Here is a 15,139-nt window from a genome sequence, read left to right as displayed (position 1 = left end):
AAATCCTTTTAACCAAAGTATCCTTAAGTATACTGCAGTGTGCTACAACAAAGAGGAGTTGGCTTTATAAGTCCATGCCTGTTCATAAAGAACTACCATTTTCCAGCAATCTCACATCCTCCATGTCTTTACTCATGCACTCAGGTCTCTGTCTGTCCCGTCACTGCTTTTTTCATATTTGTATTGATCATGTCATTATCTGTCGATGCCATAACCATGATTATATTTAAGCATGTGCATTGCTTTCATCTGTCTTGCATGCGTTTTAATGCTGCTCCTAGTTACTCACCCACCCAAACGCTCTTAAAAACGTCACCCTGACCTACAAACACAGCCAACACAAAGCCCCAACAAAGCTTTGTCTCTCTCACCCACCATTTGGGAGAAGAGTGCTTGTGTAGTTCCCATGGAAATGTGCGTGCGATTGGTTGTATGTGGGTGTGGGTGTGGGTGTGGGTGGGTGTGTGTGCAAAAGACGCATTAAAAACACACAAGTCTATCTTCTAATATGCACATCATTAAGGTTTGTATAATTGCCGGCTCTGCAGCATGTACAGAACATACAGAGGATTAAAATACCATTACTCAAACCCAACATCAGTAGTCCAAAATAAACAACAAACAACAGAAATTAGCAAAAGCAACATAGCCAAGCTAAGAATAATAAGACAGAAAAATCTGCAAATGTGCTAAATTTGGCAAATAAGAGATATACAATTTTAATTGTACATTTTTACAACTTTCATATGACTTGAAATCAGAAGAGTACTAATCCAGCACCACAATCTATAAAGTTAGTTCTTTTATTGACAGATGGTGTTGATGTAAAGGGATTTTTTGGAAAAGTGTAAAATAAAGCTTGTTAATTACTCTTTAGGATATTTATGTCTTAACTCCCTTACACAGTTCAGACCAGGACACACTTAAACCCTGCTCACACACACACACACACACACACACACACACACACACACACACACACACACACACACACACACACACACACACACAGTGACACGTGTTCTTGTCAAGTGTTTTTGCACCCAGATGTAATGACCATGTTAGCTTCTAACCCTGAACCCAGAGCAGGGATGTATTATCATTCACACTTTAGAAAATATAAAAGGATCCTTTAAAAACGTGCTCATTTAAATACCTTTTAACAAACAAACACCAGATTTAGAAAAGCTTACAGTTGTGTAAATCAATCGATTTCCTTTTTTGTATGTAATGACGGATGATCATAGGAAAAACTAAAGAAGACAACTGGATTAGGTAGAGTCTGTCATTTAAATCACTTTCCATTTCTGGAAAGATATTACATATGAAAAGTTTTTATTTTCTTTACACATGCATCTGTGTGCCTGTCATTGTATGTGTATTAAAAAGTACAATTCACAACAAACAATACATCTCAGATCTCAGCTCTTCGGGTTGTATTCACACCTGATGATTGCGGTCTCTCTGGCAGCCATCTCTCCTCCCAGACCAAATCCAATTACTGTGGACAATAGAACCCAACCGAAGGCCCAGGACTCTATGAGCTCTTCTGTGCCACTGCTGCCTGGCTCAACAAGTGGACACACAAGAACACACACGCACACACACACACACACACACACACACACACACACACACACACACACACACACACACACACACACACACACACACCGATATGTTTGCACTTCTATCGTCAGGATTGTTGGCATAATGCTACCTCTAACCATAACCATCACTGCTAAATGCCAAACCCTAACCGCAATCTTAACCTGGACCCAACTTTAACCTTTAAACCCTCAAGCAGCCCTTTGAAGTTGTGAGGACAAGCAAAAAAGAACAGACACACACACACACACACACACACACATGCATGTATTTGTCATACACTTGTTACTGTGTGTGGCGTTCTTCATTTCAATAGTCACAAACAGTCACATACGTATATTTTAGGGGTTAGAAAGACAGAGAGAAAATGTATCCCAGGATTAAAGTGTTCTCTTTGTTACGTATGTGTTAAGATCATTTACAGGAAACGCAGGAGAGTTTTCGTCATCAGCCAATAGTGCTGAGCCTATTGGAATTCTACCTGCAGATCAACGGACAGAAGAAGTTCTGTATATTTTTAACAGACACAATGTAACCACAGATTCTTACTCACACGTCACATGAACCATGCTGCCTTATCTCTGGGCTGTACTGACATCTTGTGGACAGTTAAGCTACAACAGACAGAACCCGACAACTGATAGTAGGGCTCTAAATCGTTATATGAATTTTTATAGAGATATCAATGCTTGTGTATACATGCTTTAATCCCAGAGAAATACAGGAGAAAGTCATTTTGCTGCTGTTTCAAAAGAAAATTATTGTCACAAATATTACATATGATTTGATTTGAGGTTTCAAAACCAAACAGAAAAAAGTGAACTAGTAAGATAACTATATCTTATAGAGTCTTCCCAATCTTGCTTGCTCAGGAGTGTTTTCCAGTATGTTGACAGTAAATGCTCTCATCCCTTAATTTTTAAAGATGTGTATGAGAACCTGACTTAAGTTTTGGAAATCCATTTATCCACTTATGAAGATAAAGCTAAGGCTCTGAAAATCAGTCCTTTATTTTAAAACTGTCAATACCAAGTGTTTTTGATAAGAAAAGATGCACTCATTGTCCTCTGAATGTAGCCTCTTATAATGGTTATTGATAGTCACTGGTTGTTTTCCTTTCAGATCCACAGCTGGAAAAATATATTTTAAGTAAATAATTTGTGTTTTCAAAGAAAGAAAGAAAAAACACCCCACAGAAGAGAGCAATTTAGAAATTTTATTGAGAGGTTGTCATAGTGATGCCACTGTATACTGGAGTCATTGGAAGGACGGGAGAATGTGCTGAGCATCATTTAGCAGTAAGATTTACAGCAATTATCGCTCAAAAGCACCAATCAATTACATCCAAAGCTTATCTGAAATAAATAATCGCAATCCTTTTGGGTTTGTTGTCACTCAAACCTTGATTTCTACCAGAAAGATGAGACATTTGTGAGAGCAAAGACAAGAAGCATCGTAGATGAGTTTACTAACCTGGTTAAAAACAACCACTGGACTAGTTCTCTGGTGTATCCTTTCAAAGTGGTCAATTTTAAAGCTAATATTTACTTTTCTTCTGGCTTTGTGCCCCTTTTATTTGGTACTCGTTCAATAAATTGACCTGATTGGTGTGGCGTCTAAAGCAGCCTGTTCTCTCCCTTTTTAGACAGTATCAGGCACAAATCCTGGTGGTCACGTCCAACAATCCTGCACACGTGCTGGGAAGGCTGTGTATTTTTATTCAACTCCTCTATTTATAATTCTATTACATATTTCCAGTTACATCGTTCTTCCACCATTTGAAAAGAAATCCGCTGAATCACTTGATGGTAGAAAAAGTTAGTAGAGGGAACCATTCCACTGGATATGGGGTTATAAAACTAACAGTTTTTTTTAGAAATCACATCTAGTGTCTGAAGGGTAAAAGGGTGAAGCGGATTGCAAACGCTGTTAATTAAATAGGAAGTTGCCGCTGAATTCAGTTTGCAGCCCTTCTGTTACAAGCTTTGTTAAGGCTGCTCGGTTTAGCGTCATCAGTCCACTAGCGATCCTGCGTAGCCCTCGTCAGGTCTTCGTCCTCTTGCCCCTCTTCCTCTTCCTCCTCGTCCTCTTCCACTTCTTCTTGCTCCTCCTTCTCTCTCAGGTCTTCTCCAATCATATCTAACCAGGCCTCCTGCCTGTTTGGCGCCTCTTCCTCGTGACGAAGGCCTATTTCTTGCAGCTGTAGGCGTCGCTCTTCAACCAACAGGAGGCGCTCTCTGATAACCTCAGCAGCTGATGCCGCTTCAGTGGGACTCCCAAAGTACTGTTCACTCCTGAAACCACATCAAAGCTTCTCATTATGTGTGCTTGCCTACGTGTATGTCACAATGTGAGGACAAACGGCTTGCCAACACACCTGTCAGCTGAGGACATGAAGCTGTAAAACATGTCACTAGTTCAGGAACATATAATACTTTTTGGTTAATAACTGTATGGTTACTCGCTTAGCATCAGAACTGCAAAAAGCCTTCACTAGAAAAGTTCTCCATCAAAGTTTTTAACCCTTCTGGGCCTTGAACCTAGAAACTACAAACATGACAGGCCAACATTCTGGCACAAATGCCAAATTTTCGTTTAAAAAAGTCCAGGGATTTACATTTTACTATAATAGACACTATGACACTAAAAACATAACGCTAATATTTAGTACCTCAATGGGGTATAAAAATAAAGAATGAAGCTGCTACTGCACAAGGATTCTTACATACCCATCAGGAAAGATAACAGGCATGGTCAGTCTGTCCAGCAGCGTTTTCCCTGAAGAGTCAACATCATCCAGGCTCTCCATGTCTACACATTCCTGTTGTAACACCTGAAACAGCAATAAAACTGCAGTAGAGACAAAGAGGGGGTGGAACTAATCATGGTACAAGAGAGTACTCTCACATTTTCAGCAGCGGTGTGGAACTCCAGAGCTAGTTCCAGTCGCTGCTGTCTCTCCTCGGAACTGACGCTAAACTGTTTCCAGACTCGGTTGAGGCGCGGAAGAGTGTCCCCAGATGATCGTGTTGTACAGCGCAGAGACTGACAGAGGACCACTGTTGCTTGCAGCAGCTGGCGGCCGTAATCATAGGTGCTCTGAAGAGCCAGAGAGAGATTTCATTAGTATCCGCTTGTCAGTGCTTCTCTCAAAATATGTATCTAAATCTTTCGCATGGAAATATGCATGGAATTGTAACGTCAATAAATTTGGTTTCATTTTGCCAAAAACATGGTGATCACGATGAGCATGTCAGTTCTTCACCAATTCTTCACCAATGCAAGTCTGACACACTGTGCAAAAGCCAGGGTAGCAATCAGAAACCTATATAGTAGTATTTTACACACCAACTAATACCAGTAAATAGAGGTCAAGTCTTTCAAGCTTTGTTTCTATTGGTACAACAGACATGTTGAAGCTTCAAAGATCAATTCTATGGATCCACAGCGACCCCTGGTGGTGGAATGAGGAAACGACACAACTGTATTCTGATCGTTTTAGGCCAGTCTGGACCATGTCTGCCCGAACAACCAAGAAACACCTGCACATATACAAAAGCAGGTGTGATGCTTTCATGTAGGAATGACTATGTACAAATGCAAGTTTGAAATTAAAAGGTGAAGCGCTTAATCACACTTAAACGGCAAGTTTGGAGAGCTAGAATAATTAACTGGCAGTTAAAATGTATGTATCCGTTAGAAGCCAAAATATGTTAAATTAAATAAACAGAAGAGCAAATGCAGCATCTAAATACTTAATGGACAGCTACACCAAGTCAAAATAAAAGGTAGTATTTATAAAAACAAATGTTCAGCATTTGTTTTCTTTCACATAAACAGCAGATAGTGGTTTAATTCTAAGTCCCTACAGTCTAAACCTTCCTCTACGTAAGAACATATTCCTGAAATTGCTCCTGATACTGTTGTTTGTTTTAACCATTTTTTATTTATATTGGACAGTAGAATTCACCTGGGCAACTTCCACAAACTTTCTATGTTTGTCCAGCATGTTCCTGGTCTCCTGAGCATCATCACCCAATCTGATGTGAGTCTTCAGCAGGGCATCCAACAGCTCCCCGAGCCACTGTACTGCCTACACACACACACACACACACACACGCGCGCGCGCACACACATTACAGGAATTGTTTTTTATCAATAGTTTTTATGTCATCATGTTTCAGTACCTGTAACGAATCTTCTTCACATTTAAACAACTGAACCATCTGCAGCATCTTCAGTCTCCTAACATCCACCATGTCCTCACATCTGTAATCACACACACACAAACACACACACAAAACAGAGTGTTAAGAGGCTGGATAGAAGCCCGACACTGCCCCCTACAGGCTAATACGTTAAACTATGAAAAATACTCAGCTTTAATTAATCTAATATATCTGAACTTGCTGCGCTTTTTGCACTTCTAATTAGATGCTAAACTGAATTTTGTTGCTATGTACCTGTACATGTGCAATAACAATAAAGTTGAATCTAATCTAATAATTACTTAGTTTCATAATTAAAACTATTCTTAGTTCCCGAATCATCTTGAAAATCAAAAGTTTGTCTAATTGCTTTGAAACTATTCTTTTTAGATGCAGCATAACTGGAGTCACTGACATTCCAGGAGAGGGAGGATTTTCTTCCTCGACCTTCGGAAAAACAAAACATGATTTGAGTCACACTCTGTACTGTCCTTGTGCAAGAGAGAAAATCCCAAATGGCCATAATTAACTTAAAAGTTGAAAACATTCATTCCTGTAACCTCTTTCTTACTTTTTTGCTTTCCTCTTTTTGGTAAAAATCTAGAAGAGGTGAATTTGGCCCAGGTGTCAGGAGGATTAAGTCCTTCTGGACCAATAATATTTTTTTCAGTCTGCTCAGTCAAGTGAATTTTTCCTGGACTGCTCATCTATTTCAGCAGTATTCTGTGATATTATGTTGTTCATTTTTGCCTGGTCAGGAGTGCTTTTGTGGCTCGTTCTGCCATTAAAGGAAAAGTACGATGAACCAAACCATGAAAAGCAGAACAAAAACAAACTCTGTGAGTCGTTTTATCAATAAAATATGAAAATCTAATTGACAGATAAAAATAAAACAGAACTTTTGAAACTTCATCTTCAGAAATTTGTTTCCCAGAAATGGGTCGACATTCTGCTCCACAGAGAATCTGTGGGAAGACTATTTTTGATGGGAACTGTGTCAGTACACATGGAGTTGGACTGCACCACCGGGGAACCTTTCACAAATTGTGAAAAGAACCTCACTCCATGTTCAAAAGACAAGTGGGTTACCTCTGCTTACGCAGCTGCATCTCTTCCATCACGGCCTGGATGTGCTGAACATTGTTCTGCTGCTCTTCAGCCGGACTCCCGGCTTCCTCCAGAGGCCAGGACGGCTGGTTACACATCAGCTCCATCACCATCGTCCCTTTCTGCCGCAGAGAAGCCAGACCCGCCTCTGCACGGAGGAAAGACAGGCCGACTGTGTCCAGATCACAAACCTCAGTTTATTTCTCAATATCTGATTTCCGGGAGTGACGGTTTACAACTGTATGACAGAGATCAGATTAGACTCGGCTCTGGCCAGACAAAGAGTCACAACCTGCTGTGATGATGCTGGAGGATGTGAAAATATATCTTATTGCCCTCTAATCAAGGCAAACAGGAAGTAATTAAATTCTAAATCCAAGGTGAATATGGCATAAATGTGTTTCATCCTGGCAGCCTGCACAAGGCCTGGATGACAGAGAAGAATTCAGAAAGGTTTCATTTCTAGCATCTATAAAAAGAAGATGTTTACAGCAAAAATCAACAGAAGGAGCACACACCGACACTCTGCAGCTTCTCCTCCAGCAGTTTAAGGTTCTGCTGTATCGAGGCTCCGTCCGCCGGAGCCACGTCAGCGCAGAGCATGCCCAGTAGACTGTCCAACTGCTGGGACAACTGGAGGGAGGGAGAGAGGGCGTTGCCCCTTCATTATTCCAACACAACTGCATATGAACCTGTGTCATTGCGCAAATACTCTAGGACCTAACTGCACAAAAAAGCTCCTTATTAGGGGCAAACCCCTCTTATCTCATTATAAACTGTATGGTTGACCACACTGAATACAGTTTTGACAGAAGGCACCAGTGTCGAACCTCTTGGGAGGTGCTGTGGAAGCCCTGCGCCGCCTGCAGGACGTTCTGTCGGCCCTCCAGCTGGGTGGCCTGTCGGTAACACACGTCACTCAGCTGCTGCTGCAGTGCCTTCAGCTCCGCCACATCCTCCTCCTCCCCGATACTGAGCAAGGTGGCAATTTGCTGGTTCAACTCCACGTACACAGCGAACCACTCCTGTAGACACAGTCAGCCTGATTTAAAAGCACTGACAGAAACAGCGGAGTATTTTTGGAAACAACTTAAAGAGTCGGTGGCAAAAGTCTGCAGAACCAAATTGTGTGCATTTTCCACGGCACTTGGAGTATGAGAGTAGCAGTGGCACATGGTTTTAAACGATCATGTTGGCTGTTATAATTATTAACTTCATGCCCTTTGTGTGTGTGTTGCATTACACTGTGTTGGCTCTCAATCTCCTCGTGTTTCTGCTGCAGAGCCTGAGCCGCTCGCATCGAGTCTCCAATCTCCTGCTGGGTCTTCAATAGTTCTGAACCTGGACCCTGAAGCCACGTGACCACCTGAGACACAGTGTAAAGGACACAAAGTGGACTTTCAGAACTCCTGTTGGGGTACGTCATTTTTCTCCAACGCTTCGCTGATTGGATGGACATTCATCGAAATTATGTAACATGAAATAATCCTGGCAGCAGCCGGAGCAGATGTGGTGATCTTTCCATGACCTCTTCTAAACAGATTTATACATGTGCCACATTTTCCCTGATCTGAAAGTCAGTTCAGAGAGTTAGGTCTATATTTATGACTCAACCCTTTGTTTAATAAATTTAAGACTAAATTTTTCTCTTGCTTAAAGCGAGAATATTGTTAAATCGTAAGTGAACTATCCAAAAACATTTCTACACTATAATCTCCTGAAACACCTCCACTGCCCTCACGTCATCCCTATTTGACGAAATCCGGGATTATTCACAACTGGCTGGACTAGTGCTGAATGAGGTCAGTTAGTCTATTTATCAGGTCAATGATGCTATAAGTGCTAACACACACACACACACACGGATCCAGAAATAGGCCATCCTTCATATTAAATCCTTCAGTCTAGTTACCATAGAAACCCAAGTTTTCCCAGAGAAGAGCCGTACTGCAGCCACAGGAATCAAAGTGACTTAATAATCCGCGAGGAGGCTCGCTGACACGGGGTCAGCTGGTCAAAAGAATATGCAATGAAACCAATTTCTAAAAAAGGAGTGTTTAAGAACAAGAAGGTGGAAACTGCAGCAGGAAGCAAAAGAAAGACCATAGTGACACCTTGTTGGTGTCTCTGTGCCAACTGCAATCATGGCTGATACATCAGCCAATAACATGGCTGGGATTTATTTTATGTTGTCCAACACTAACTAAAAAGAAGAATTATTCTTAAATAACGAAGAGGTTTTTTTCTGGTTTTACCCAGCCAATCAGATTAGTGGGAGATGACCTAAAAAAAAAAAAAAAATCAATGGACTGCAGACCATAATATTTCACATTCCTTTGGTCGAATGGTTAATGTCATGCTACATATGTAGCTAAGCTATCCACCATCATCCCCAACGCCTCACAGAGGGAACACAACTCCAAACACATCTTAAAATACTGAACATTGTGACAGGGAAACGCAGCTTAAGCCCACAGGACTGAATGAGAGCGTTTACACGTGCACTAATAAACGATTATTGGGAATAATCCCATAATACAACGCTTTAGACGCATTTACTTACTCTTCCTTAATCTGTTTTCCGTAAACCTCTCGTTTACATGAAAACTGCAGATAATAATGACATTCTGGGTGTGCATGTGAAGCCCAGCGTGGACAGACCTGCATGACTTTGGTGTGGATTTCGTCCAGTTGCGTGCGCTTGTTCCGCTGCCTGCACAGCTCCTGGTACCTCGTGTATTGTTCCCTGAGTGAGTCGAGCAGCTTTATCACCTGAGGCTGAGCCAGCAGCTCCTCCTCCATGGGACACCAGGCTGGACCTGAAGGTCAGGGGCGGACAGGGGACACGGAGCTTTAGATCCCGCACCGCCTCCGTGTCTCACGTTTGTGATTAATTTACACCTAATATAATCTCAGACACTCATACTAGAAACCCATGCAGATGAGCCCATAATCAACTAAAGCTTATGTGAGATGGGAAATGTATGCCAAGGTTCTTCTTCTCACCTGCCTGCCCCCCGCCTCCTCCTCCCCCTCCTCCTCCTCCACCCTCGGATCCATTAAAACGGCGCTGCTGCAGCTCCGACAGCAGCTCGTGACCTGCAGAGAAGACAAGCAAATGCGAGGTTCTATGGAATAGTTGGGGTTGGTCTTTGCTTTTAAAAACAGAGCCGCACCAGTGTCTGCGTGCAGCCACACACACCTTGGAAAAAAACTGCGAGATGGAAGAAGCTGGTGCCAGAAATATTTTTCTCATTCTTTCAGAACTGACTCACGTCTACAGGTGTGTGCGCTCAGGCTCAGTATTTGTATGCAAACAAATTACATTTATATTAATACCGTGACAGACAGGATTGAAACCTTTATGTCTTGAATAAACACATCAAAATTGTTGCATTTAATGTCAGGCCTAATCCCTCCTCTTGTTAATACTGGTCAGACCTTCTAAGATAAACAGTGTACATTAGATGGCTTCTAGGCTTTACAAAAATAAAGTCATTCTTTGTGTTTTCCCTGTTGAGCTGCAGGGACGGAATGTTAATAGGTCACAGACAAGGGACACATTCACACAGAGCAACAGTGAGCAAGTCTGAGAGCATCTACAGTGATATGATGATATTTACCAGTCTGAAGAACAGTCTCGGGGTCAAAGGATGGCAAGAGAACAGAGTCAGCTGATCTGCAGGGGACAGGAGCAAAATACTGAATTTGTGTGTGTGTGTGTGTGTGTAAGTGTGTGTGAGGGGTCTCTTGTTTACTAAATCAACTGATTGATAATAAAAAAGTTTCTTTTAGTTTTTTTTTTTGTAAATAAATGACGTGTAAATAAACCTGTACTGTGTACATACTTGTCCTTGTTTGTTGAGGTACTCTTGTCACTTTCATTAATAACCGACAGCTCATCCAGCAGCGATGTGGACTCTTTGGTGAACTTCTCAAAAATCTGTTAAAGTGGGCAGTGAATTCATTTCTGACACTGTTACCATAGCAATGCACTTTAAACTTAGTAGAAAATGAATGAAGCAGTGACCAGTCGCTTGTTGAGCCAGTCGCTATGGTCGTAGTCCAAACTTCCCCCAAAGTCATCCGTCAGCTGGCACGGCTCGATGTAACGCGTCAGCTTATTGGCTGAAACCAAGATCACCTGATAGGACACGCACGCAACAAGAAACAATTTAGAGTTATACAGAATAGTTTCCTGGCGGGTGAGGGGAATCATTCAGCGCCGTGGGTTGCAGTGCTGAGAACAACAGCACAGTTTCTACTTCACAGCACACCTCCCATGATCATGTGATCCATGAGTTCAACAATTATTAGACAATAATGCATCACAAGGTTTGTCCATTTGAAATGTCTGAGTTCTGCAGCATCTGTGTCACAGCCTGTTCCCAACTCAGGAACCCTCAGTGTTTGTGTCTCAGCAAAGGTTTATCCTTTCAAAGTAAAAGAATTCATAAAGCAATGTGGGCAGACAGCAGCTGCCGGCTGTCTCCGGAGCGTCTCCTTTTAGAGCAACTGGACGTGACGCAAAGCGCACGTGTGTGACTTTTACATGTTTGTCATACATCAGAGCAGCTGTGAAGTGCACGCCCTCCTCTGACACCCGCAGACATCTGCTCTCACAAAGCTCACCTCCACGACCATAAACGCTGCTCATTCATATCACTGCAGTAAAAATCACTGCACGCGCAGGGATTTGAAATGCCTGAGGTTTTATAAACCATTAAATATAACTAAGGGACGGTACCGTAGCCTGCAACCGATACATTTATTACAAATTTGAACAAGGACAACGATCATCCCGGCTCAACTGTAAACACGAGTCAGAACAAACTCAGGAGGGCGGCGATGCCACTGGCGCCCTCGACACATCGGACAGGTGACGTAGCTTTCTGAGAGAAGCTCGATCCAGGTCAGAACCACTATCATTCCATCAGTCCTGTGCACATCTTTGGCCAACCAGAAAACAAGGAGGTCTACAGGAAAAACATCACCACAACTAACAGAACTCAGTGGATGGAAGAAGATCAAGACTATTTGATTTACTAGCTACAGTAATCTCAAAAAGGACTGTGACGCTAATGGTTATGTGAAAAAACATTTTAGTCAATTCATGTATCCCTCCACTTCAGAGACCAAAATAAATAAAAATGGCCTTTCCTGGAGCAGCTTAAGGAGCGGCAACTCACCTCAAATCCCAGCCTGTCTTTCTCCTTCCAGAAGCAGAAGTGTGTGACCTTCTTATCCCAAAACTCATCTGGCTTCACCACACACACGAGCGACACTTCGGCTGGGATCACGTTCTGAAATAGCATCGGCAGTGTCAGAATAAAGCCTAATAAACATTGTTTAGGAGGTAGGAGGGGTCCTTACAGGCTGCAATGATCCGCTTATACACTAAAAGGGTCTCTAATGAATTGTGAGCTGCAAGCAACTAAATATGCAGCGTCACTGGGATTTACAATGAATTCTATGTTGCTGCGTGGAAAGAAAGCTGGTCAAAGTGGCATTCATTTGAACAGATAAAAAAAAACAACAATATATCCATCATCCCTGCTGTGTTTCTATTGGTCGGCTGATTGATGTACTTTGTAGCAAATTAGATGATGATGCTACTTTATTGTTATAACATATTTTTGTAACGTTGGTTTCCAACAGCAGGGAATGTAGGACCAGTGGTTCCAGCAGAAATGAGGCACAAACGACCATCTTTTGTGAGCAGCAGCCCAGAAATCATAACATCTGGACCTGGCATGATGAAGCCATCTATATTGCTGTTAAAAGTCTTTAAATATTTATACCTGCAACATGAGCACCACGGTCTTCACGGTGTTCCACTGAGACTTTCGACCGTCCACGATGACAGTGAAACCCCGGGCCTTACACTTCTCGCTGCGAGACAGAGCGGGTGAATGAGGGTTTGATTGAAAGAGTGACGGATGTTCCGTTTTAAAGGAGGGCTGCTCAGCAATACTGTTTTCTGACGTGCTTTTGCAGGATCACATCACCAGGGTCAGTAAAACATCACATGACTCCAAGATTCACCTGGGAATGCTGAGCAGGTAGTCGAGAGTAGTGCTGAGCTCCTCCAAGCTGGTCTGATCTGAGCTGAGAGGGATGGTCAGGATCAGGCCACTGCGTCGATCCTTCCCCCCTGAAGTCGTATCATTAGAGACGGGACCCATCAGGTCACAAATAAATTGATATGGCAAATCTTATATGTCCGAGTTTGTGTTCTCACCTGACAGAAAGGCCAGTTTCTTCTTCAGGATGGGGAGGATGACGGTTGCTTCCATGCTGACGATAGACATCTGTTGGGGACAGCGTGGCACCACTGAGCAATGGCAGTCAGTCTCAGAGATGGAACTAGCTAATGTAACGCTCACACTGCCAATCCACACTAGAATTATAGTATGACTGAACCCTCACATAGTTCAAAATGTCCAAAAATAACATAAAATCTTAAATATTCACTCTAAATCCCAACAACGCTCTGATGCCAGTCAACAGTCCAAAACATCTGATACCTTTTTAGACCAAAGAAAAAAAACGCCTCTCACCCCAGACCATCGGTTTAGGTGGTTCCTGGTTCTACATTTTCTATTTAAACTGCCCAAAATCTCAGTCTGTTTACTCCTCAATATTGAGACATCAGTACAAATGCATTGATAACAATAGTAAAAATCAAAATCCATCTTAAACACAAGCCCAAGTTTTCTGGCAGCGGATAAACGTGACTTCAAACAGCGAAATGTAAAATACCACATCTCAGTTTCACAAACATTAAGTTTAGAATTGACTAATGTTTACAGAAATGTTAGTAATTTATGCTAACATCAGCAAGCTCATTCTTGTGTTTTCATTGGTCGAGTAGATTGATGTTTAACCTGGCGTGCCTGAATCTCACCCCACCATGTTTCTACGGTAGCTCAGAACACACAAAAAGATCTGAATAAAAATGTATTGCTATTGCTCATCAACAAAATCCAGCAATATAAAAGCTGCACTTTAAGAAAAAAACATAATTGAATGGCCAAATTTTAGTAACTATTAAGTCTCTTAAATAATTATACCTGACATTGAAATCACAACACACTTCTATAGTAATTGTAAGATCTGTAATGGTGTTAAGTAATTATGCCAGTAATGCTCAGTATTCAAACGTATCTGGAACCTGGTCTTCCAGAGGTTCAGTGGGAAACCCCGAGCAAACCTGCTCAACATCAATCCAGCTGTGTACAATTCTGATTATTGCGTAAAGTAGCCATTTAATGTTCTTAAATTCGGAAAATGACTCAGATACGGTGGGTGAAAATCCACCATCTTCCTGAGTATTACAGACAGCAGCATGACATTCCCAGGGAATCTGTCCTCAGCTGGTAGCATTCAGGGCAGATTTGGATTACAGGCGTCATGTACACATCCTGTTATTTGCTGTCAGACAACAGTCAGGCTGAATCTGAGGCAATCGATTGTCATTAGTAGCGTCTTGCATGATAACTGTAACATAAAATATTAAATGTTGATGGTACTGCAATACTGAGCTAAGAAAAAGGCCATTGCAGACCTTTTTGGTAAATATTTTTACAGTAGTACTTGGGACTTTTCCAATGTCTGCAGTGGCCCAGTAACCAGTGACCCACTTATTTTCCCCCATTTTTGTGTTGCAGGGGATTTGTTCAATGCAACCCACTTTCCCCTCAGTTGTGTCCCTCGGTTCTGTTCATTAGACATCTCTGCATTCAGCCCCTGATCCACAGTCTGCTTGCGGCCTGCCTGCCTGCCTCTAGACTGCAGGAAGGACGACACCAACTCGGTTTGTCTGGGCTTGGTTCGGTTTGGCCCGGGGCCACAGTCATCTCCAGTGCAGACTGTGGTGGCTGCGGCTCCGACCACCCTAACCCAACTCATCACCAATCAGCTTTAAATATTGATCGGGTGAATTTGCTTACCTTTGAGTCAAATCTGCAGCATTCTAATGTACCGATTCTACCCTCCTTGTGTCCTTCTCCTCTCCGTTTCTTCTTTTGTGGTTTATTTTCCTTCCTCCTCCTAATCTTTTTTCCCCTCAGTCTGATTATTCGAATGTATGTTAAAACTGATTCCCATCAGAAAACGCTGGAGATCTCAGCTGGTTATCACTTCTCTTTGAGTGCAAACAGTGAACGCTGGCAGCAGCGGACCTCGCGGCTCTGCGCAGACGCAGTAAAGACCGA

At 42.2% G+C, this 15,139-nt stretch overlaps 1 protein-coding gene across 1 annotated transcript; it reads right to left on the bottom strand.

The window, feature by feature from the left end:
- Nucleotides 1–2,810: 2,810 nt before the first annotated feature.
- sestd1 (SEC14 and spectrin domains 1) lies at nt 2,811–15,139 on the bottom strand. Its single transcript, XM_057042889.1, has 19 exons — nt 14,876–15,139; nt 13,165–13,234; nt 12,969–13,077; nt 12,725–12,815; nt 12,113–12,226; nt 10,954–11,067; nt 10,772–10,866; nt 10,547–10,602; nt 9,930–10,022; nt 9,585–9,742; nt 8,167–8,289; nt 7,754–7,948; nt 7,442–7,556; nt 6,906–7,071; nt 5,796–5,877; nt 5,579–5,701; nt 4,516–4,707; nt 4,338–4,441; nt 2,811–3,902 (listed from the first exon to the last, which is right to left on the bottom strand). Exons 2-19 carry the CDS (start codon nt 13,232–13,234, stop codon nt 3,629–3,631), a joined length of 2,274 nt encoding a protein of 757 aa, XP_056898869.1. The 5' UTR covers nt 14,876–15,139; the 3' UTR covers nt 2,811–3,628.

Source organism: Takifugu flavidus, chromosome 1 (genome assembly GCF_003711565.1).
Source record: "Takifugu flavidus isolate HTHZ2018 chromosome 1, ASM371156v2, whole genome shotgun sequence".
Lineage (NCBI taxonomy): Eukaryota > Metazoa > Chordata > Actinopteri > Tetraodontiformes > Tetraodontidae > Takifugu > Takifugu flavidus.
Note: the sequence above shows the minus strand (reverse complement) of the source record. Positions and strands in the feature narration are given on the sequence as shown.

Coding starts and splice junctions, on each gene's coding strand:
- sestd1 (XM_057042889.1), bottom strand. CDS start 13,234: ATGTCTATCGTCAGCATGGAAGCAACCGTCATCCTCCCCATCCTGAAG. Junction 10,603..10,771: donor ACCTCAACAAACAAGGACAA/GTATGTACACAG, acceptor TGTCCCCTGCAG/ATCAGCTGACTCTGTTCTCT. Junction 3,903..4,337: donor CCTGTTATCTTTCCTGATGG/GTATGTAAGAAT, acceptor ATGTGGTTTCAG/GAGTGAACAGTACTTTGGGA.